This window comes from Macaca nemestrina, chromosome 1, assembly GCF_043159975.1.
Source record: "Macaca nemestrina isolate mMacNem1 chromosome 1, mMacNem.hap1, whole genome shotgun sequence".
Taxonomy (NCBI): Eukaryota; Metazoa; Chordata; class Mammalia; order Primates; family Cercopithecidae; genus Macaca; species Macaca nemestrina.
The window spans coordinates 213,477,870-213,501,200 of NC_092125.1; the positions used below are offsets into that span (position 1 = coordinate 213,477,870).

Sequence of the window (23,331 nt, forward strand, 5' to 3'; positions counted from 1 at the left end):
CAGGGCTGAAAAAGCAGGTCCACTTTATTTACAATGATCAGTGACACATAGATCTTTGGGCTTTTTGTGGTCTGGCGAAGACACCTGGGCGGGGCGGGGGGCCCACTCCCTTGGTTGGGTTAACACACCCTCCTTCCTCATCCTGCTGGGAGAATCCGCTGCTGTCAGGACCCACCTGCTGTGACTAGCCTCGACTTGGGAGTATCTCTGCTGTGTCTACTTTCTAGGTAGTCAGTGTCCCCAAGCACCTGCCAAAGGTTCTCCTTACCTCCTTTGGAAGCCCCATCTTGGTCCTGGTTGCGGGGCACCTAGGAGGGGACCACATACATCCGTCTGCAGAGATGGGACGGGCAAGGAATCCCGCGGGGGTGCCTGGGCAGAGGTGTGGGCAGTGGCCTGGTGCAGGGCTGTTACCTGGCCTAACCTGTTGTTTGAACGTCGGTGGGACTGTCTCAGTGTTCTCCAGAGGCAGAGCAGTGAAGTCCCAGGAGTCCTCCAGGGCGTAGAGAGGCGGGGCTTGGGCCTGCGAATTCCTCCGTGTGTATGGCAGTGGACTCTGCCCACCACTGGCCCAGCCCCAATTCTCCCAGACTGCTAGATTCTTCCCCTACACGAATGCCTCTCCAGGGATTTATTTTTTTTTCCATAGGGAAGAAAGCTAGAGGGACCAAGGGCAGGGTCACTGCCTCCACCCTGCCCAGGGTCCAAACCCACCCTCCTGATTTCTGGAAACTTCCTCCCTTAAGAGGATGTTTTGGGAGGGAATGAGGAGGTCTGTGGGCAAAGAGACTGGGTGTAAAGCATAGGGGGCGGGTCCACAATGGCAGGCCCGGGCAACTCCGGGTGTGGGGAGAGATGAACACCCCCCAATAACGAAGGGCGTATCAGGCATCACCCTGAGCCAAAATGAGGCGGCGGGGAGGACAACACGGAGACCACGGGGAGACACGGGCCGGGGACCGGGGCAGCCGAAGCGGGCAGGGCCGGGGTTGGAGGCTGTGAGTCTGGCGGGCCGGGCCTGGGGCCGCGAGTCCTGTCCTTCGGCTCTCAGCGCGCCTGGCCCGCCCGCTCCCTGGGGCCGGCCTTCCAGCCGCGGGGCTGAGCCGGCGGTGGGGGCGCCGGGACGCCCCGCAGGCTGCACGTCCTCAGCTCCCGGGCCAGGCTGAGCACCTCCGGCCGCTCGTGCTGGGGGGCTCCTCCCTCTCGCTCCTCCGCGTCGTCCTCCTCCTCCTCTTCGTCCTCCTCCTGGATGCTGCTGAGGCGCGGCGCCCCGCGGCTGCGCTCGCTCGGCGGCGGCCGGTAGGCGCACTTGGCATTGAGCAGGCGGCGCAGCGGGGCGCGGGGCACCGAGGCGGCGGCGCCCCCCGCGCGGAGATGCTGCTGGCGCACGTGGCGCGCATCGCTCTGGCGCTGCAGGCGCTTGAAGTCGCTGAAGGCCGCCAGCGCGGTCTGGCGGAGCAGGCGGGCCAGGGCGCGCGCCTTGTGCGCCCGCGCCAGCAGCACAGCGTGGCAGCGCAGCACCACGGCCTTGTGGCGCGCCTGGTGGCGGTAGACCCAGGCGAAGACGCGCGGGTGGCGCCCGTCCGCCGTGCAATAGGTGATGCGCGGCAGCAGGTAGGCGTGCGCCGGCCTGCGGGCCCCCGAACCCCCGGCGGTGCCGCGCTCGCACGGCTGCATGCGGATGCCGTGCGGCCCCAGCGTCAGCTTCATCTTGGTGCCCCCGCCCGGCCCGCAGCGAGCCCAGATCTTGCCCACGGCGTCGTCGGTGCAGCCGTCGCCCTTGGCGTGCAGGGTGACGGCGTTGCCCAGGTACCACACGGTGTAGGTCGGGTCCTCCTTGTTGAGCTCCACTTTCTGGCGCCGGCTGCGGAACACGCGGCCCAGGCGCTCCAGCGGCCAGTCGGGCAGCAGGTCCGGGCAGGAGCGCAGGAAGCTGGAGAGCAGCGACGTGTAGGCAAGCCCCGGACTCAGGCTCTTCGCCTTGCACTTGGCCTCGTCCTCCACCAGCACGAATTTGTTACGTCTCCAGGGCAGCATCGCGGCGGCGGCCAAACGGGCTGGGGGCGCGGGGAGCTCACCGGCGTCCTGTCAGGAGGCCGGGGGAGGGAAGGCGCGCAGAAGTCCACCGCTCTGGAGTCGCGAGAAGCCGGGCAGCGCCGGAGACAGTCGGTGCCCGGAGATGCCCAGTGCCAGGCAGGGCAAGCTTCGCAGATGTCCGGTGCCCAGCCGGGCCGGCAGCCGAGGTGCCGGACGGCGGCCGAGTGGCTGGGAACAGCTTTTCCCGGGAGTGGCTCCAGCCGTCTGGGAAGCGAGGAGGGGCCGGGGCTGGGGGTGGGCTGGGCTGGACGCCCCCCAGGCCCAAACAGTGGGATTTCCGCCGTCCCTGCTGCCGCAATTTGGGTCGCCGGAGCCTCTGGCGGCTGCTCGGTGGGGCAGACCGAGAGCGCGGCTGCGGTGGGAACTCCTTCAGGCGTCGCGGCTCCACCTCCCCCGGCTGCCTACATCACCGGGCGGGACCGCTAGCTCTCTTGTCCCCTCCCCTTGCCCTCTTCTCCCCTCCCCCGCGCAGGCTCGCGCTGCCCGGGACCCTGCACAGGCGCGGTGGAACGGGTTTAATCATTATTAGTGGAGGGGTGGGGGTAGAGAGGGCTGTTAAGTACTAGGAATCCCCTGAAATATACAGGAGGGCTTTGTCTATACTAATTTATTTGGCCTCGCTACTGGCCTCCAAGCTCCCTCTGGCGCATTCGGGAACCCCCGCACCCCAAGATTCCTGCTGTCCCTCACCCACAGCATGTCATTACCCCCATCCCTGGGAGTGGGAGTTAGGGTGGGTTCCTGAAGGGGCCGGCCTGGCGCACTTTGCCTGGTCTGCACAGCACAAAGCCAGCCGAGGTGGCCGAGCAGTGCAGTGGAAAAGTACTGTCGCTTGGGGAAGCTTTCTCCCAGGTTCCTCCAAGGTCGTGGGCTAGACCGCTGGGCCTGAGCTGAGAGACCTGGCCACTGCTCCAGTGGCTGGCAGTGCCCCTCGCCTGGCCTGAAGCAGGGAGGGCACTCTTTGAGGGTGGGGGAAACTTTCAGAACAGGGTCTGTGGTAATTGCAGTTGAAAAGCTCCTTCTGGCTAACGGGCAGCCTCTGGGCTCTGTGAAGATGAAATCAGCTCCTGTTTGTGAACTCCTGTGAGTTCCCAGGGGTTTAGCATTCATGATCTCATTTAATTCGTGGAACAAGCCCAGGCTCAGTTAAATGACTGGCCCAAGGTCTCCAGGCTGGTAGGAGGTAAAACTAGGGCTTCACTCAGGCCTGGGTGACCCAGGGGCTGCCCCTAACCGTCCATCCTCCCCCGGGACCTCCTAATGAGAAGTGATGAGCACCTACTAGGGAGGAAGTTCTGGTATTCTGAGAGACAGTTGTTCATGGGTGTGGGGACACAGCTCCCTCTTTCAAGATTGGTTAAGCCACAAGCTCCCTAGAACTCCGGGACTGCGCTCATATGGGCCCAGGAGTCTTGTTGGCTCGGGCTCTCACAGAGCCAACACTCAAGCTCTTTCCTTGGCTTCTGAACAGGTCATCTGGGGTGGTGTCCAGTCAGGAGTGAACCCAGGTCTGGGCTGGAGCTGAATTGAGAGCTTGGGCTGGGCCAAGCCAAACCACATGACCTCCAAGAGTGGGAGCAGTGGGAAGATTTGGGAAGATGGTGTGCACTATCTTGGCTAGCAACATCATGCTAGTAGGTAGGAGTGGTGAGTGGCTGGGGTCAGAATCCCCAGGGGAATATAAGTAAAATAACAAACCATCACAAGAAAATAATATGCAAATAAAGAATAGGAAATTACTCCGAATTGCAGTATCTTTGGAGGGTGACTCCCAGATGATGTGGTCGACTGTAGCCTCCGTTGGTTTTTCATATGGAAATATCTTTATCACCTTTTGCTGATTATAAAAGGAATATGTGCATGTGGTAAAAATTCACAGAAGGACATGAAAGTAAGTCTCCTACTATTCCCCACCCCGCAGATGTGGCCTCATTTTCCAGGGGGAGAGAACAGGTTCTGAGAAGCCAGTGATCATTGCAGTGCTTTTCATGGCGCCACATTTGTCTCCTGGGCCAATGGAGACATTAACTCAACCAAATTCCTTTATAGGAAGGAATTCATGTGGTTTTGACCTGAAAGTCAGTTCACTGTAAAATTCTGCCATGTCCTGCCTTGAGTCTCCTAGGGCCATTCTCTGGACCTTGCCACTGGGGGTTCCCTCTCCCCGCTGGCAGTGGGCTGGTGGGAGTGCTCAGAAGCAGTCTCAGCTTGCAAGCCTGAGAAAACTGCAAGCTTTTTTTTTTTTTTTTTTTTTTTTTGAGGCAGGGTCTTGCTGTCTCCCAGGCTGGAGTGCAGAGATCACCCCTCACTGCAGCTCGACCTCCCGGGCCCAAGCTATCTTCCCATGTCAGCCTCTTGAGTAGCTGGGACCACAGGCATGCACCACCATGGCTGGCTAGTTTTTAAAATTTTTCTGTAGAGGCCAGGCATGATGGTTTACACCTTTAATCCCAGCACTCTGGGAGGCCAAGGCGGACGGATCACCGGAGGTCGGGAGTTCGAGACCAGACTGATCAACATGGAGAAACCCCATCTCTACTAAAAATACAAAATTAGCCGGGCATGGTGGCACATACCTGTAATTCCAGCTACTCGGGAGGCTGAGGCAGGACAATCTCTTGAACCCGGGAGGCAGAGGTTGCAGTGAGCCGATTGCACTCCAGCCTAGATAGCAAGAACGAAACAATGTCTCAAAAAAAAAAAAAAAAAAATTCTGTAGAAACAGGTTCTTTGTTGCCCAGGCTGATCTCAAACTCCTGGACTCAAGCGAACCTCCCGCCTCAGCCTTTTGTATGGCTAGGATTATAGGTATGGCTACCAGGCCTGGCTGAACTCCAGCTGTTGATGGAAGGAAGGTGCAACCAGCCCCTTAGGCTTGCTAGAATTAACATATAAAGACACAGGAAATGTAATTAACAGGAAATGTAATTAAATGTGTTTCAGAGACAACCATTTTTTTTTTTTTTTGAGACAGCATCTCACTTTGTCACCCAAGCTGGACTGCAGTGGTGCTATCTCGGCTCACTGGAACCTCTGTTTCCCAGGCTCAAGCCATTCTCATGGCTCAGCCACCCAAGTAGCTTGGATTATAGGCATGTGCCACCACACCCAGCTAACTTTTGTATTTTTAGTAGAGACGGGGTTTCACCATGTTGGCCAGGCTGGTCTTGAACTCCTGGCCTCAAGTGATCCACCTGTCTCAGCCTCCCAAACTGCTGGGATTACAGGTGTGGGCCACCACACCTGGCCAAAAACAGCACTGTGAAGTCTAAGTATGTCCAAGTATTGCATGTATCTGGCAACCCTAAGCCTCCTGCCTACCAGCGGCCGAGAGATCAAGTGGCCACAGGTACATGTGTGCTGCACGCTGAGGGTCTCTACTCGCTCCCGAGCCTGCCCCACCTTCCTTAATTCTGGTGGTGTGACTTCTATTCCCATTGTTCCTTGGAAAAATTCTCAGGGGATGGGGAGGGTGTCACCTGGGACTGTGAGACCACAGGAAACCCAGTAGTCTGTTTTTATGTTACAATCCCTTGACCTCAAAGCAAGCTTGGTCTTGGGCATTCTGTTCTTCCTCTAGCCTTTTTCCTGTAAGAGCAGCGGTCCCCAGCATTTTTGGTACCAGGGACCGGTTTCATGCAAGACAATTTTTCCATGGAGGGGAGGGCGATGGTTTCAGGATGAAACTGTTCTACCTCAGATCATCAGGCATTAGTTCAATCCTTTTTTCTTTTGTTTGTTTTTGAGATGGAGTCTTGCTCTGTCACCCAGACTGGAGTGCAGTGGCACGATCTTGGCTCACTGCAAACTCTGCCTCCTGGGTTCAAGTGATTCTCATATCTCAGCCTCCCGTGTAGCTGGGATTACAGGCACAAATCACCACACCTGGCTAATTTTGTATTTTTAGTAGAAACAGGGTTTCACCATGTTAGCCAGGCTGGTCTCAAACTCCTGACCTCAGGTAATCCACCCGCCTCGGCCTCCCAAAGTGCTGGGATTACAGGCGTGAGCCACCACACTCGATCATCAGGCATTAGATTCTCATAAGGAACATGCAACCTAGGTCTCTTGCATGTGCAGTTCACAGTAGGGTTCACGCTCCTATGAGAATCTGATGCTGCTGCTGATCTGACTGGAGGTGGAGCTCAGGCAGTAATGTTCATTTGCCTGTCACTCGCCTCCTGCTGTGCATCCCAGTTCCTAACTGGTTATGAACTGGTACCAGTTGGCAGCCCAGGGGTTGGAGACCCCTGGTATAGAGGGCTCAGCTGCCCTCTGGGCTTCCACCATCCTTTCTATTTAGACGTCGCGAAATGCTGGCCTGGTCGCAGGCGTGGAGGCCACACTCATCATGAATGGGACCAGGGCTGCCTTCTTTGTTAAGCTTTCTCTTCACTCCTTTCCTTGGTAAGAGCGCCCAGCCTGGCACCAGGTTGTCACTACTTCAGACTGGCATGCAGTTGGATCTTTTCTCTTTTTTCAAACATCGATACCATATTTATGCTAATATTAATTTAAAAAGCCAAATACCTGGCTTATAGTAGGCTTATAATTTAAAACAAATCAATCCCTTACCCCATTCTTTTTTAGTCCCAATTCCCACTTCCAAAGACAACCACTCTTCTACACGTTTTATTTTTTTGAGACAGAGTCTGGCTCTGTCACCCAGGCTGAAGTGCAGTGGTGTGATCTCAGCTCACTGCAACCTCTGCCTCCCGGGTTCAAGCAATTCTCCTGCCTCAGCCTCCCAAGTAGCTGGGACTACAGGCGCTTGCCACCATGCCCAGCTAATTTTTGTATTTTTAGTAGAAATGGGGTTTCACTATGTTGGCTAGGCTGGTCTCAAACTCCTGACCTCAAGTGATCTGCCCGCCTCGGCCTCCCAAACTGCTGGGATTACAGGCGTGAGCCACTGCACCCGGCTCTTCTATACATTTTAGATGGCATTTCTGTCATATGCCTCCATCTCTCTGACCCTTCTAATTCAGACATTTCAGTTTTTAAATTCTTATATATTGTCTCCCTGTTACAGAAGATGAGGAATATTGTCCTTTTATCCACCCCCATCACACATAGTTTTCCTCCTCCCTCCCTCCCAGTTGAGTTAGAACATTTTGTTGTTTCTGTTGCACCAGTATTCAGGGTTTAATTGTTATAACTATGTAAATATTGTTCAGAGCTGAGCCTTAAAGTGTGCCATGATTCCACTTACTTCCCTTGTTGGACAACTTTTTTGTTTTTTTCAGAAGTTAGGAATTGCCTCATTTTTTAAGAAAAAATCTTTCTTGCTGGGCACGGTGGCTCATGCCTGTAATCTCAGCACTCTGAGAGGCTGAGATGGGCGGATCACGAGGTCAGGAGATCAAGACCATCCTGGCTAACACGGTGAAACCCCACCTCTACTACAAATACAAGAAAAAGTTAGCCGGGCATGGTGGTGGGTGCCTGTAGTCACAGCTACTCTGGAGGCTGAGGCAGGAGAATGGCGTGAACCCGGGAGGTGCAGCTTGCAGTGAGCCGAGATTGCACCACTGCACTCCAGCCTGGGTGACAGAGTGAGACTCCATCTCAAAAACAAAAGACAAAAAACAAAAAACAAACAAAAAAAAACTTCCTTGTGTACCTATCGCTAATTTATCCTCTACTTCTCCAATGGAACAGTAAAACTCCTCTTGACTTGGTTGAACATACCAGGTGATTTTTCCAGTTCTTTGTGTTTCTTAGGGACATCCCTCTTAGAGGCATCCTCTTTGGGCTCCCACCTGGAATGCAGAGACCTGTGGAGCTACTGTCCCGGGACCTTACACTACTACTATCCTGGGAGTTTCCTTTGCTTCTTTCCTATGTTGGATCCTGCTTTCTGGATCCCTTGGTTTTTGTTGTTATTTTCTTGTTTTGACAGAGCATATATTCTACTAACTTTGATTGATGGTGTGCCTTGGTGTCTGTGTTAGTTCATTCACTCATTGCTATTAAAAAATACCCGAGACTAGGTAACTTATAAAAGGTTTAATTGACTTGGTTCTGCAGGCTGTACAGGATGCACAGTGGCTTCTACTTCTGGGGAGGCCTCAGGAAACTTACAATCACGGCAGAAGGTGAAAGGAGAGCCGGGTGTCACGTGGAGCAGGAGGAAGAGAGAGGGAGGTGCTATACACTTTTAAGCAATCAGATCTCACAAGAATTCACTATTGTAACACAGTACTAAAGGGAAAGCTGCCCCCATGATCCAATCACCTCCCACCAAGCCCCACCTCCAACACTAGGGATTACAGTTCTACATGAGATTCGGGCAGGGACATAGATCCAAACCATATCAGTGTCGAATTCGACAGTAGAGATAAATTTCCCTGAGAATTTTGAAGACATGATCCATAGTTGCTGTTGAAAAGTCAAATGACAATCTGATACCCTATCCTGTGCGTATGGCTTGATTTTTCCCTCTGGAAGTTTTCAGGATCTTCCAGAGGCCTAAAGTTTCACAATGATGTGTGTTTTCTCTGGGCACTTGGTGGGCCTTTTATTCTGGAAATCAATCTCTTTTAATTTGGAAATCAATTTTGGGGAAATTTCTGTGGGTGCTAGTTTCCTCTTTCCATTTTCTCTTTTTTGTTTTTTTGTTTTCTTTCCAGATCTGTTTTAGTTCAATCTCTAATTTTCCAAAGTGTTCTTTGCAATGTTCCATTTTAAAAAATGTTTTTTCTTTTTTTTCTTTTTTTTTTTTTTTTTTTTGAGACGGAGTCTCGCTGTGTCTCCCAGGCTGGAGTGCAGTGGCGTGATCTCGGCTCACTGCAAGCTCCGCCTCCCGGGTTCACGCCATTCTCCCGCCTCAGCCTCCCAAGTAGCTGAGACTACAGGCGCCCGCCACCACGCCCGGCTAGTTTTTTGTATTTTTAGTAGAGACGGGGTTTCACCATGTTAGCCAGGATAGTCTCGATCTCCTGACCTCGTGATCCACCTGCCTCGGCCTCCCAAAGTGCTGGGATTACAGGCTTGAGCCACCGCGCCCGGCCTAAAAAATGTTTTTTCTATTTCCTGGGACATTACTTCAACTTTATCATCCAACTTTTCTATCAGATTTTTAAAAATCCCTCTCCTCACAAATCTTTGCTTCTAAAAGCAATTTCTTGGTTTTTTTTTTTTTTTTTCTATAGCATCTTATTCTTGTTTCATGGACATAATATTATCTCTGGTGTCTCTAAGAATGTTAATTGTAGTTGCTTTTTGAAATTTTTTATCTTTCAATTGTGGTAACATATACATAACATAAAACTGACCATCTTAACCATTTTTAAGTGTACAGTACAGTATTGTTAAGCCTATTCATATTATTGTACAACCAACCTCTAAAACTTTTTCATTTTGCAAAACTGAAACTTTATACCCATTGAACAACAACTCCTCATTTCCAGCTCTCCATAGCCCCTGGCAACCACCATTCTACTTTCCATTTCTTTGGATTTGGCTACTCTAGATACTTCATGTAAAGGGATCATGGAGTTTTGATCTTTTTGTGACTGGCTTATTTCACTTAGCATGTCTTCATATGTATCAGAATTTCCTTTCTTTTTATGGCAGAATAATATTACATTGTCTATGTACATCACATTTTGTATATCCATTTATCTGTTGATGGACACTTGGGTTGCTTCAATCTTTTGGCTATTGTGAATAATGCTGCTATGAACATGTGTATGTAAATATCTTTTTGAGTGTGGGCGTGATGGCTCACGCCTGTAATCCCAGCACTTTGGGAGGCCGAGGCAGATCACCTGAGGTCTGGAGTTCGAGACCAGCCTGGCCAACATGGTGAAACCCCGTCTCTACTAAATATACAAAAAATTAGCTGGGCGTGGTGGCGAATGCCTGTAATCCCAGCTACTCTGGAGGCTGAGGCAGGAGAATCGCTTGAACCCGGTGGGGTGGAGGTTTCAGTGAGCTGAGATTGTGCCATTGCACTCTAGCCTGGGCAACAAGAGCAAAACTCTGTCTCAAAAAAAAAAAAAAAAAAAAAAATCTTTTTGAGACCCTGCTTTCAATTGTTTTGGATATCTATCCAGAAGTAGAACTGCCAGATCATATAATTCTATTTTTAATGTTTTGAGGAACCACTACTGTTTTCCATAGCAGGTACACCATTTTGCATTTCCACCAACAGTGTATAAGGGATCAAATTTCTCCATATCTCTATATGCTTTAAGAAGTTGTCTGATGGGTGTGAGGTGATATCTCATTGTGGTTTTTGATTTTGTACTTCCCTAATGATTAGTGATGTTGAGCATCTTTCACATTCTTGTTAGCTATTGTGTGTCTATCTTATTTGGAGAAATGTCTATTCAAGTCATTTGCCCACTTTGAAATTGGGTTGTTTGTGTTGAGTTCTTTATATATTCTGGATATTAATCCCTTATGAGAGGTATAATTTATAAATATTTTCCTTTTTTTCTTTTTGAGATGGGGTTTTGCTCTATTGCCCAGGCTGGAGTGCAGTGGTGTGATCTTGGCTCACTGCAATCTCCGCCTCCCAGGTTCAAGCGATTCTTCTGCCTCAGCCTCCTGAGTAGCTGTGATTACAGCTGCCTGCCACCATGCCTGGATAATTTTGTGTTCTTAGTAGAGACAGGGTTTTGCCATGTTGGCCAGGCTGATCTTGAACTCCTGACCTCAGGTGATCTGCCTGCCTTGGCCTCCCAAAGTGCTGGGATTACAGGTGTGAGCCACCGTGCCCAGCCTCTTTCAGCAATGTTTTGTTTTCCGGTGTACAAGTCTTTCACCTCATTGGTGAAATTTATTCCTAAGTATTTTATTCCTTTTGATGTTATTGTAAATGGAATTGTTTTCTTAATTTCCTTTTCAGATTGTTCATTGTTAATGCATGGAAGTCCAACTGATGCTGGATGCTGAATTAATGTATTAGTACTGTAAGTCTTTTTGGTGGAATATTTAGGGTTTTCTAGGGATAGTTGTTTTGGTTTTTGAGACAGGGTCTCGCTTTGTTGCTTAGGCTGGAGGGCAGTGGCAGGATCATAGCTCATTGCAGCCTTGATCTCTCAGGTTCAAGTGATCCTCCTGTCTCAGCCTCCTGGGTAGCTGGGACTACAGGTGCCTGCCATCTGCCCAGCAAATTTTGTTGAATTTTTGGGAGAGATGAGCTCTCAAGCTCTTGCTGTGTTGCCCTCCCACTCCCAAGCTCAAGTGATCCTCCTGTCTTGGCCTCCCAAAGTGCTGGAATTACAGACATGAGCCACTGCACCCAGCCTATAGTTGTTTTTAAAAGTCTTCTTCAGTTTCCTGCATTGATTTGCTACCTGAGTTCCTTTCTCCTGTTTTTAAAAAAGTTAGGCCAGGTGTGGTGGCTCATGCCCTGTAATCCCAGCACTTTGGGAGGCCAAGGCGGGTGGATCACCTGGGTCAGGAATTTGAGACCAGCTGGGCCAACATGGCAAAACCCCCGTCTCTACTAAAAAATACAAAAATTAGCCTGGCATGGTGGCATGTGCCTATAATCCCAGTTACTTGGGAGGCTGAGGCAGGAGAATCACTTGAACCAGGGAGGCGGAGGTTGCAGTGAGCCGAGATTGTGCCACTGCACTCCTGCCTAGGCAATAGAGTGAGACTGTCTCAAAAAAAAAAAAAAAAAAAAAAAAAAAAAAAAAATTAGTTTAAAAATGTAAATGTCTGAATCTTATGTTTACAGCTTTCCTCTAATGTTTGGTATTAGTGTTATCCAGTCCTAAGCTGACAGGCACAAAAGCTGATTGGAAGCTCCTTATGTATGAGGGCCAGGGAGCGGAGAGAAGGACAGGGCTTAACATACGTGAGTGTCATTTTCTGTTGACAACTCAGCCATTTGTAAGGACACCAAGAGTTGCGGTCACTGTTCCCAGAGAACACTCCTCGAGTCTCCTGCCCTCATGGAGCGGGTGTGTCAGTCTGGCTGTCCCCATACTGGGAGTGTACTGAAGATGGGCCCAGGGGGTCTCATTGATCAGTCAATGCTGTGTTCAGGATCACGGCTCCCTCAACCTTGGCTGTGCCTGGGGACTTCAGTCTAGCACTCACTGATTCAGTCCCTCAGAGGGTAAAGCTCTGGTGCAGCTTCTGATGTGAAGGGCAAAGTGGCCATCTCCATGCTGCTCCGGATCCTGGAGGGTAGCTGGGGCTCTCACTGCGGGCTTTCAACGGGTCCTCCCTTCTCACCACCCGCGCCCTCATCACCAGAAATGTCTGCTGCTTGGAATTCCTGGGTGTCCAGGCTCCTCCGCACGATGCGGCTGGGCTGGTTCTCGTTGGGTTGCAGTCTTCTCCCCTCTGCTGAGCTTCTGCCCCTTGTCTTTCATCCTCCAAAGTGTCGCCACCACCTCTCTGCTGCTGCCACCTCTCATTTGTTTTTTGTCACTAAGGTCACTGTCATTCCTTCCTGTTTTAGTGAGGCTTGGGGAAGCGATGGGGAATTCGTCTCAATTTTCCACGTCTAATGTGAAGGTTCTCCTTGGTAGTTTTCTGGTGGTTCATATTGTGCTCAGGATTCATGTATCCTACTTGTAAATACTTGATTGCATTATCACTTGCTTCTGGAAACGTAAAAGTACCTCCATGTTGTAGTGTTAGGATAGATGCAGGTTTTCCCTCAGGTCCTCATGGTTCCTGGCTCATGATGCTATAACCCTTGTTACAGTCTTTTGTCATAATGTTGGGTGCTTTAGGCCTCAGGGGCAGGGCTCAGGAAACAGAACCTCAAAGACCTTCTTCCACCCTCCTTTCACCTGCTCCAAGGCAGGACGCTGCTTTTCCCACCCACTTTTCTAAAGACTCTCATTCCAGAGAGGGTCCCACCCCACACCCTGGAGGCCAATCACATTTTGACAACGTTGTCATAAAAACCCAAGAGGCAGATCACTTGAGGTCAGGAGTTCAAGACCAGCCTGACCAACATGGTAAAACTCCATCTCTACTAAAAATACAAAAATTAACCAGGCATGGTGGCGGGCTCCTGTAACCTGGGAGGTTGAAGAAGGAGAATCGCTTGAACCCAGGAGGCAGAGGTTGCAGTGAGCTGACTAGCCCCTCTCTTTAAAGGAAAAGGGCTTGGCCGGGTGTGGTGGCTCGCGCCTGTAATCCCAGCACTTTGGGAGGCTGAACCTCCCGCTTGAGGTTGGGAATTTGAGACTAGTCTGACCAACATGGTAAAACCCTGTCTCTACTGAAAATACAAAAATTAGCTGGGCATGGTGGCGCACGCCTGTAGTTCCAGCTAGTTGGGAGGCTGAGGCAGGAGAATTGCTTGAACCCAGGAGGCAGAGGTTGCAGTGGGCTGAGATTACACCACTGCACTTCAGCCTGGGTGACAGAGAAAGTCTCTATCTCAAAAAACAACAAAAATAAAAAAACCCCAAGAGGCCCAGGTTCAGGAGCTTCCGGATGGCTGAACACATGGAGGTTCCTGGAGGGTGGTGCATCCAGGAAAGGCATGGAAGCTTCGTGCCCCTTCCCTATGCATCCATGCCCCTCACCCTATGCGTCTCTTCATCTGTCTCCTTTGTAACATCCTTTATAGGAAGTCAGTACATGTTAAGTGCTTCCCTGAATTCTGTGAGCTGTGCCAGCAAATTAATTGAACCTAAAGTGGGGGTTGTGGGAATCCTGGTCAGAAGTTCTGGAGACGCAGAATTGCAGCTGGGATCTGCAGTGGGGAGGGGGAGGCCTGTCTTGTGGACTGAGCCCTCAACCTGTGGGATCTGATTCTATCTACCTGTGGAATCCGGTAGTGTCAGAATTTAATTGAACACTCAGTTTGTGTCCACTGCTTGGTGTATGGTGGAAAATCTGCCCACGTTTGGTCAGAGAAGTCTTCTGTGTTGATGACTGCTGTTGTAGTGGGGTGACAGCAGAGGAAAAACACGCAAAGACGCTTTGTGTTCTTCCCAAACAATGCCTATCAGTTGATAAATTTGTTCATATTTGTGTATTCACTCAGTTTTTTTTTCTGACAAATGAAAGGGGAAATTGAACTAATTGCCATAGTCCCTTGTGATTTGTAAATTCGACCTACCATCTTAAGAATTTCTTTTTTTTTTTTTTTTTTTTGGAAACAGGGTCTCACTCTGTCATCCAGGCTGGAGTGCAATGGCTCAATCATGGCTCAACTCAGCTTTGAGGTCCCTGGGCTCATGATTTCCTTCCACTTCAGTCTCCTGAGTTCCTGGGATTATAGGTGTATACCATCACACCTGGCTAATTTTTTGTGTGTATTTTTTGGAGACAGGGTCTTGCCATGTTGTCCAGGCTGGTCTCAAACTCCTGGGCTCAAGCAGTCCTCCCAACTCAGCCTCCCAAAGTGCTGGGATTACAGGCATGAGCCACCAAACTTGACCAGGAATCATTTTAAGTGGGTGCTGAGTTCAACACTAGACACTGGGCTGGGGGGCACATAAGAGATATGGAAGACATTGCTGTTGTGGTCAGACTACAAGATGGCGCCCAGTGATCCTCACTTCCTGGTGTTCGTGCCTCTGTGTATTCTCCTCCCACAATGAATGGGGCTAAGTAATGCATAAGACACTGTGGAAGTGTCACTGTGTGATTTCTGAAGGATGCTGTAGCTTCTGCTTTGTTTGCTCTTGGATTACTTGCTATGGCAGAAACCAGTGGCCATGTCATGAGGATACTCAAGCCATCCTATGGAGACGTCCACATGGCAAGGAATTGAGGCCTCCTGCCAACAGCCAGCACCGAGTCAGCATCCCTGTGAGTGAGCATCTTGGAAGCAGACCCTCTAGCCCCAGTTCAACCTTCAGATGACCACAGCCCCAGCTCATGTGTAGACTGCAGCCTCCTGAGAGACACTGAGCCAGGGCCTGCAGCTAAGTTGCTTCTGACTTCCTAACCTATAGGAACTGTGAGATGATACATGAGTGTCATTAAGTTGCTAAGCTTTGGGGACAGTTTATCTCTCAGCAGAAGATAAATACCATCCTAATCTGTCACACTGGCCCCCAAAACTCTGCAAGGTTGCCCTCTCCCTAGTTTCCTTGTGAGCTCCTTTCCAAAAACATCTCTCTGCCCAAGCCACACTATACTGGCTTCCTTCCAGTTTCTCTAACCCCTGAGTACCTTGTTGTCTTGGGTACTTTCCAGATGCTGTTTCCCCTTGTCCCCATCCTTCCTTCTCCCCGTCTCTTCTTCTAGTCTATTCATCTTTCAAGCCAATGATTAAGTGTCACTGCTCTAGGGAAAGTTTGCTGACCCCTCCTGACTTCCATGGGTCCTGCGCCTCAACATAAACCCTGCAAAGCATCTATCAGAATTATAATCGGTTAACTATTTGTGTAATCATTTATTTGCTGCCTCTTTCTCTCTCTGCTCCCAAGACTCTAACACGTAGAGGGCAGGGAATGCATCTATCTTAAACACTGCCAACTCCACAGTGGCCCGGACAGCATCTGGAACACAGTAGATACTCAAAAGATGTTTGTTGAATAGCTGAATGTGACCTGCTTCTGCCAGCTGCCCTCTGTTGTCATCATCTCCACTGCAAGAAAACAGCTTAGAGCAAGCTTGTCCAAGCCACGGCCCGAGGCCGCATGCGGCCCAGGATGACTATGAATGCGGCCTAGCACAAATTCATACTTTCTTAAAACATGAATTTTTTTGGCCATTTAAAAATTTTTTTAGCTCTTCAGCTATCATTAGTGTTGGTATATTTTACTGGTGGCCCAAGACAGTTCTTCTTCCAGAATGGCCCAGGGAAGCCAAAAGATTGGACACCCCTGGCTTAGAGCAAACCCCTCATTGACGGCAGGTTAGTGTTATTCTTAAAGGACAGCACATACACTTTTATTACTTTTTAGAAATGTTCACTTCCAACAGTGACTCACTTTGTGACCTTGGGTTGCTTGATGGAGATTGGTACAGTGCCTCATTCGAAGGCTGGGAACTGTTTCATTTAGAGAGGTGCTGGCAGGGTTTTCAATGCTCTTGAAGTACAATTTTCTTAATATCTAGGTGGTTGTAAATGATTATATAAGTGATAAGTAGAAATGAACTGTGATTGACCATGTGAATATATCTCCATTGTAGGCAGGGGTGTGTGTGTGCATCTTTTGGTGCTAAATGTGCATGCATATTCTTCAGAAGAGTCTGTTTGCTCTAGAATGCTCATGGATATCCTAAATTCTGCTGCAGACCTGTTTAAAGATGTAATTGACTTTGAAGCTATATTCATTTCTAATATAACAAAACCAATATTTACTTAAAGCTTAGTAAATACTTAGGCATTATGCAAAACCAGTTTCCTTTATCATAGCCAATCTTCACAGTTACTTTTGCAGGATAGGAACTATTATAACCTCATATGACAGATGAGGGAACTGAGGCTCAGAGGTTCAATAACTTGCCCAAGGTCACACAGCTAATAAGTGGCAGAGCAATAACTAAAATCCGTATGGCATGCTCAAAATCTTTGGCAAAATTGTACATGTGTATTTGTGACTAAGAGAATAAGGAGAAAGAGGAATGTGACAAAAGTCCCCATTCTGAAGGATTTTAATCATAAAGGAGCCCTCAGAATAGCATTAGTCTATAATCAGATGCTCAGGTACTGAATGGGATGGATGCAAGAAGTGAGCAAAGCTGATGGATCCAAATGTTACCTGCAGTGCACCTGTACCCATGAGATAAGCTCTTGGCGCATCCATCAAATTACAGTCCAGTTCAAAGCAGAATCATGTTTGCATAACAAACAACAGAACAGTCCAAAAAAAGGCCAGTATTTGGATACAGCTGGATCTCAGCAATGCAGATGAGGAGACACCTGCAGCTCACCAGGCTCTGAGCCAGAACAGATGGATCGAAGACAGGGCCAGAGAAGGGGATTTTGAGGTTGGCTACATCTTTCTTTCTTTCTTTTTTTTTTTTTTTTTTTTGAGACAGGATCTTGCTCTGTTGCCTAGGTTGGAGTGCAGTGGCATGATCTCTGCTCACTGCAGCCTCGACCTCCTGGGCTTAAGTGATCCTCCCACCTCAGGTGTATGCCACTACACTTTGTCTATCTTTTGTACACATGGGGCCCTACTATGTTGCCCAGACTGGTTTTGAAATCCTGGACTCAAGTAATCCTCCTGCCTCAGCCTTCCAAAGTACTAGGATTATAGGCATGAGCCACCATGCCCTGACAAGGTTGGCTACATCTTGTACTGAAACTGGTATTAACACAAATCCTTCCACTTGAGCCCCAAATCTAACCACATACAGATGCTATTCATTCACCCCAGCAGTCATTCAACAAGTAATTTCTGAACACTTACTTGCCAGGCGTTGTGCAAGGCAGGTGGGTCGGCAGGAGAACAAGGGAAATGTTCCTGCCCTCCTGGAGCTTACAGTCTTGTTTGGGAGTGGAATCCATATCAGTGGAACATATACATTAAACAAATTATTATTTTTTATTTTTGTATTTTTGGAGACAGAGTCTCACTCTGTTGCCCAGGCTGGAGTGCAGTGGTATGATCGTGGCTCACTGCAACCTCTGCCTCCCAGTTCAAGCAATTATTGTGCCTCAGCCTCCCGAGTAGCTGGGATTACAGTTGCGTGCCACCACGCCTGGCTAATTTTTGCATTTTTACTAGAGATGGGGTTTCACCATGTTGGCCAGGCTGGTCCCGAACTCCTGACCTCAGGTGATCCGCCTGCCTCAGCCTCCCAAAGTGCTGGGATTACAGGCATGAGCCACCGCACCTGGCCCCATTGTCACACTCTTGACCCTGCCATTATCAACAACTGCAGCCCCTTCGCAACATCAGTTTACAGCATCCCCCAGTACAAGAATGTAATACCCCATATCTCCAGTTCTTTGACCCCCTTACCTGGGCCTCCAATTCACTGACCTTTCTACCTTTTCCTTCTCCTAGTTCATTTCCCTCCTTACTCAGCTTAAGTCTCAATGCTTCCTTGTGTATCCCTGTATTTGTTCTCTGTTGCTGCTGTAAGAAATTACTGCAAACCTAATGGCTTAAGACAACACAAATGTGTTATCTTACCGTTCTGGAGGTCAGAAGTCCAAAGTGGGTTTCACTGGGCTAACATTAAGCTGTCGGCAGGGCTGGGTTCCCACTGGAAGCTCTAGGAAGAATAAATCTCCTTGCCTCTTCCACTTCCTAGAGGCCATCTGTGTTCCTGGACTCATTGCTGCTTCTTCCACCTTCAAAGTCCATAGCATTGGCTGTATCTTTCTCACCATGCCATCTTTCTGCTTCTCTCTTTTCTACCTTTTTTTCCTCTTCTGAGGACTCCTGTGATGATACCGGGCCCAATCTCCCCATCTCATGGTCAACTGATTAGCTACTTTAAAAAGAATATTTTAAGATCGGGGTCTCGTGATGTTGCCCAGGCTGGTCTCAAGCAATCCTCCTGCCTCAGCCTCCCAAGTAGCTGGTACTACAGGTATGCACTACTGCACCTGGCTTGATCAGCTACTTTAATCCATCTGCAACCTTAATTCTCATTTCCTTTTGCTATGTTGCCTGACATATTCAAATTCCAGGAATTAGAAGGTGGACATCTTTGAGGGGCCATTATTTTTCCCTTCTGTTTATTGTACTGGCCTCAGCGAAAGCCCAAATCTCGTTGAAAACAAGTGTCCACCTACTCCAAGCCTGCACCCAAGCAGCTAAGCACCCAACATGCTAAGCACCCAAGCAGCTAAGCACGGTGGAGAAAGAATCTTCCTCAATTGTCTCCAGTGAACTCCCAGGACTGCCAGGCAATTCTACTATATTTCCCTCATCCGTTTACACTCCCTCGCTTCTAGACGCTAATTTCACACCTCCTCCTCTCTCCAAGCCCCCACATTTCCTTCCCTGTTCTTATTCTCAGCTGAATCTTGATTCCTACTTCCTAGAGAAAATTGGAGCAATTGGAAGAGAACTTCCCCAGACTCATCAGCACCCACCTGCATCTGTGCTCAGGCACAGCCTTCCCTCCGTCCTGTGGATAAACAGCTGAATGCCAGCCTGAAGGCAGCCCCTCCCCTGATGCCTGGGCCTATCCCTGCTCACTGCCTTCAGGGAGGCCAGTCCAGCGAGCCCTTGTGTTTTCCTGTGTTGTCAATTACCCCCTCGCCTCTCTTTTGGACTATTTTCCATCAGCATACAAATGTTCTATCATTTCTTCCATCATACAAAACAGACCTAAAAAAAAAGAAAGTAAATAAGCCTCTCTGTTGTTCTTACATCTCCTCTCCAGCCACTGCCCTATTTCTCGGTCTTTCTTTACAGCACAACTTGAAAAAAATGCTGCCTGTTGGTCCAGTTCCTTCTCTCTTGGATCCACTCCTATCTGGCCTTGGCTTCCACAGTGCTTCTGAAGATCACGGACAATCACCACACTGCTAAATCCAGCGGTCGATTCCCCTACTGAGCTCTCAGCAGCATTTGATACAGCTGATCACTGCTTCCTCCTGAATGTTTTATTTACCTCCTGTCTTGGTTTCCTTCTTATTTAGTGGCAGCTCCATCTCAAGCTCCTTTGCTGATTTCTTATCTCCTTGACCTTGAGATGCTGGAGTGCCTCATGCTCTCCTGGTGAGTGCATCAGGCTGTTGGCATAAAACACCATTTTATAAGCTAATGACCTCCAAGTTATATCTGTAGTCGGGACTCTCTCAGTTCCAGACTCTTTTCTGCCCTCCACTTGGAGGTAAATACACTCAAAGTGAAAGTGACATAAACCAGCCACGCGCAGTGGCTCATGCCTACAATCCCAGCACTTTGGGGGGCCGAAGCAGGAGGATTACTTGAACCCAGGAGTTTGAGGCTGCAATGAGCTATGATCGTGCCACTGCACTCCAGCCTGGGCGACAGAGCAAGACCCTATCTCAATCAATAAATAAAATGACATAAACCAATGATGGTAATGTCAGCCATGGTTGCTCAGGTCAAGAACTTTGGCATCAATCTCAGCTTTTCTCTTTCCTTCATACCCTTTTTTTTTTTTTTTTTGAGACGGAGTCTGGCTCTGTCGCCCCGGCTGGAGTGCAGTGGCCGGATCTCAGCTCACTGCAAGCTCCGCCCCCCGGGTTTACGCCATTCTCCTGCCTCAGCCTCCCGAGTAGCTGGGACTACAGGCGCCCGCCGCCTCGCCCGGCTAGTTTTTTTTTTTTTTTTTTTTTTTTTGTATTTTTTAGTAGAGACGGGGTTTCACCGTGTTCGCCAGGATGGTCTCGATCTCCTGACCTCGTGATCCGCCCGTCTCGGCCTCCCAAAGTGCTGGGATTACAGGCTTGAGCCACCGCGCCCGGCCCCTTCATACCCTTTAACCAGTCCAGACGATTCATGTCAGCTCTATCTCCAACTACACCCAGGATCTGACTCGTTCTCACCATGTCTACTGCTCCTACCCCGGTCCAAGCTACCATCATCTATTACCTGGATCAGCGCAGTAACCTCCTCCCTACCCTGCTGGGTCTGTACCGCAGACCCTAGCTGACAGATAAAATGAGTACTCAGATACAGGCATGCGGCATAAGAGCAGCTCAGGGACTGCCTGGCTCTCATGGCCAGAAAGCAGCCTCAAGAGGATGAAGCTGCTTTCTTTTATTCAGTGCGGGCACAATGCCGAAAACCTGGCGCGAACACAACCTGTAGGTAATTAAGATTTATTGTTCCCCTTTCAGGAAACCTCACGGCGCACTGATCATCAAAGGTCAGTTCCTGGTCAACGTAAGTAAACAAGCCTGTTTAAGATAAATTCTCCCACACTCCCGTGTACCTACTCCTTGCCCTCTGCTTCAGGGTTATAGAACAGCTGCCTTCAGCTATGCTTCCCCAGGGCTCTGCAGAACCTTCTGATCTTTCAGAAGGTTTGCGTCCTTTCCCTGTAGTTTTCCCCACCACTCTGACCGATCCCCCACACTGCCCTCCATGTCTCTTCCCAGGATCTTGTACAATCTGTTCTCAGCAGAGGGGCCCTTTTAGGATTGTAAGACTCTATCTTGTATCCAAAGAGTGCTAATCAAACACTTTAAGCTAGATCCTTAGAGAGTGAGTCTCATTGGCCGGGCGCCGTGGCTCACACCTGTAATCCCAGCACTTCGGGAGGCCCAGGTGGGTGGATCACGAGGTCAGGAGATTGTAGACCAGTCTGGCTAACATGGTGAAACCCCGTCTCTACTAAAAATACAAAAAAATTAGCCGGGCGTGGTGGCGGGTGCCTGTAGTCCCAGCTACTTGGAGGCTGAGGCAGGAGAATGGCGTGAACCCAGGAGGCAGAGCTTGCAGTGAGCCGAGATTGCGCCACTGCACTCCAGCCTGGGTGACAGAGCGAGACTCTGTCTCACCAAAAAAAAAAAAAAAAAAAGTGAGTCTTATCATGTCCCTCCCCTACCCCAAATCCTTCATGGCTCCCCATGGCCAACTAGGCCTTGTCTCAGCCATCCCTGTGGCCTCTCTGACCTCATCCCCTAGTCCACCCCTCAGAGTGTTGCCCCACTTTGACTTCCTTGCTGTTAACCCCAACAGGCCAGGCACTCTCACCTGGGAGTCTTCATATGGGCTGTTGCCTTGGCCAGGGATATTCTTCAGGCACCCAGAGGGCTCCCTCACCACTCCCTTCACATCTGGGCCCAAATGCCACCTTCTCTGAGCAGCATGCCGGTCACACCATTTCCAGCTCCCACCTCCCCACTCCTGCCCCAGCACACTCTGCTCGCATCTCTGCTGTAGTCTTTACTAGCACTTCTCACCATCTGTGTTAGTTTCCTATTGTTCCTGTAACAAATGCCACAGACGGTGGCTTAAAACAACACAGTTTATTATCTCACAGTTCTGGAATCAGACATCTAAAACAGGGCTACAAGGCTGTGTTCCTTTTATTTTATTTATTCATTTATTTATTTGAGATGGAGTCTCTGTCGCCCAGGCTGGAGTGCAGTGGCATGATCTTGGCCCACTGCAGCCTCTGCCTCCTGGGTTCAAGCAATTCTCCTGCCTCAGCCTCCAGAGTAGCTGGGATTACAGGCATGCAGCATCATACCTGGCTAATTTTTGTATTTTTAGTAGAGATGGTGGTTTCATCATGTTGGCCAGGCTGGTCTCGAACTCCTGACTGCAGGTGGTCCACCCGCCTTGGCCTCCCAAAGTGCTGGGATTACAGGCGTGAGCCATGGCCTTCTAATTTATTCTTATTTTTTAGTGACAGGGTCTTGCTCTGTCACCCAGATTGGAATGCAGTGGCGTGATCTTAGCTCACTGCAGCCTCGGACCCCTGGGCTCAAGTGGTCCTCCTGCCTCAGCCTCCTGAGTAGCTGGAACTACAGGCATGTATCACCATGCTTGGCTAAGTTTTGTTTGTCTGTTTTTGTTTAAGAGATGGTATCTCACTACGTTGCCTGGGCTGGTCTCGAACTCCTGGCCTCAAACAACCCTCCTGCCTCGGCTTGCCAAAGTGTTGGGATTACAGGTGTGAGCCACTGTGCTCAGCCGGTTATGTTCCTTCTGGAGGCTCTAAGGGAGAATCTGTTTCTCCCCTAGCTGCCTTTTCCAGCTTCTAGAGGCCACCTGCATTCCTGGGCTCATGGTTTCTTCCTCTGTCTTCAGAACCAGCAGCTTAGCATCTTTTCTCTCTGATTTCCAGCCTCTCTTTTTAGAGACAGGGTCTCAAGCCACGGTAGCTCACACTGTAATCCCAGCATTTTGGGAGGCTGAGGCAGGAGGATCACTGGAGCCCAGGAGTTGGAGGCTGCAGTGAGCTGTGATTGTGCCACTGCACTCTAGCCTGTGTGACAAAGTGAGACCCTGTCTTGAATAAATAGATGGATGGAGAGATAGAGGGATAGCAATGAAGTCTTGCTTTGTTACCCAGACTGAACTTGAACTCCTGGCCTCGAACGATCCAACTCCTGCCTCAACCTCCTGAGTAACTGGGATTACAGACATGCGCCACCACACCCAGCTTCTGCCTCCTCCTTATAAGGACTCTTGCAATTACCTTGGGCCCACTCGGAGAATCCAGGACAATCTGATGTCAAGATCCTTAACTTAATCATATCTGCACAATCCCTTTTGCTACATAAGGTAATGTATTGACATAATTAACAGGGATTGAGAAGTGAACATCTTTGGGGGTTCCACTACTCGGCCTGTAACACCTGCTGATAAACTACAGTATACTTGTTTATCATCTACCATCTTAACAAAAAAAAAAAAAAAAAGGGCTCTCACTATGTTGCCCAGGCTTGTCTCA

The 23,331-nt window shown here is 49.5% G+C and overlaps 1 protein-coding gene and 1 pseudogene across 1 annotated transcript; both read right to left on the bottom strand.

The window, feature by feature from the left end:
* On the bottom strand, window positions 1-2,510 carry LOC105483087 (family with sequence similarity 43 member B). Its single transcript, XM_024793211.2, has one exon. The coding sequence runs from the start codon at window positions 2,035-2,037 to the stop codon at window positions 1,048-1,050; it is 990 nt and encodes a 329-aa protein (XP_024648979.1). The 5' UTR covers window positions 2,038-2,510; the 3' UTR covers window positions 1-1,047.
* The window catches only part of LOC105483158 (small ribosomal subunit protein eS4-like), a 27,241-nt pseudogene continuing 5,984 nt past the window's right edge, over window positions 2,075-23,331 (bottom strand).

Coding starts and splice junctions, on each gene's coding strand:
- LOC105483087 (XM_024793211.2), bottom strand. CDS start 2,037: ATGCTGCCCTGGAGACGTAACAAATTCGTGCTGGTGGAGGACGAGGCC.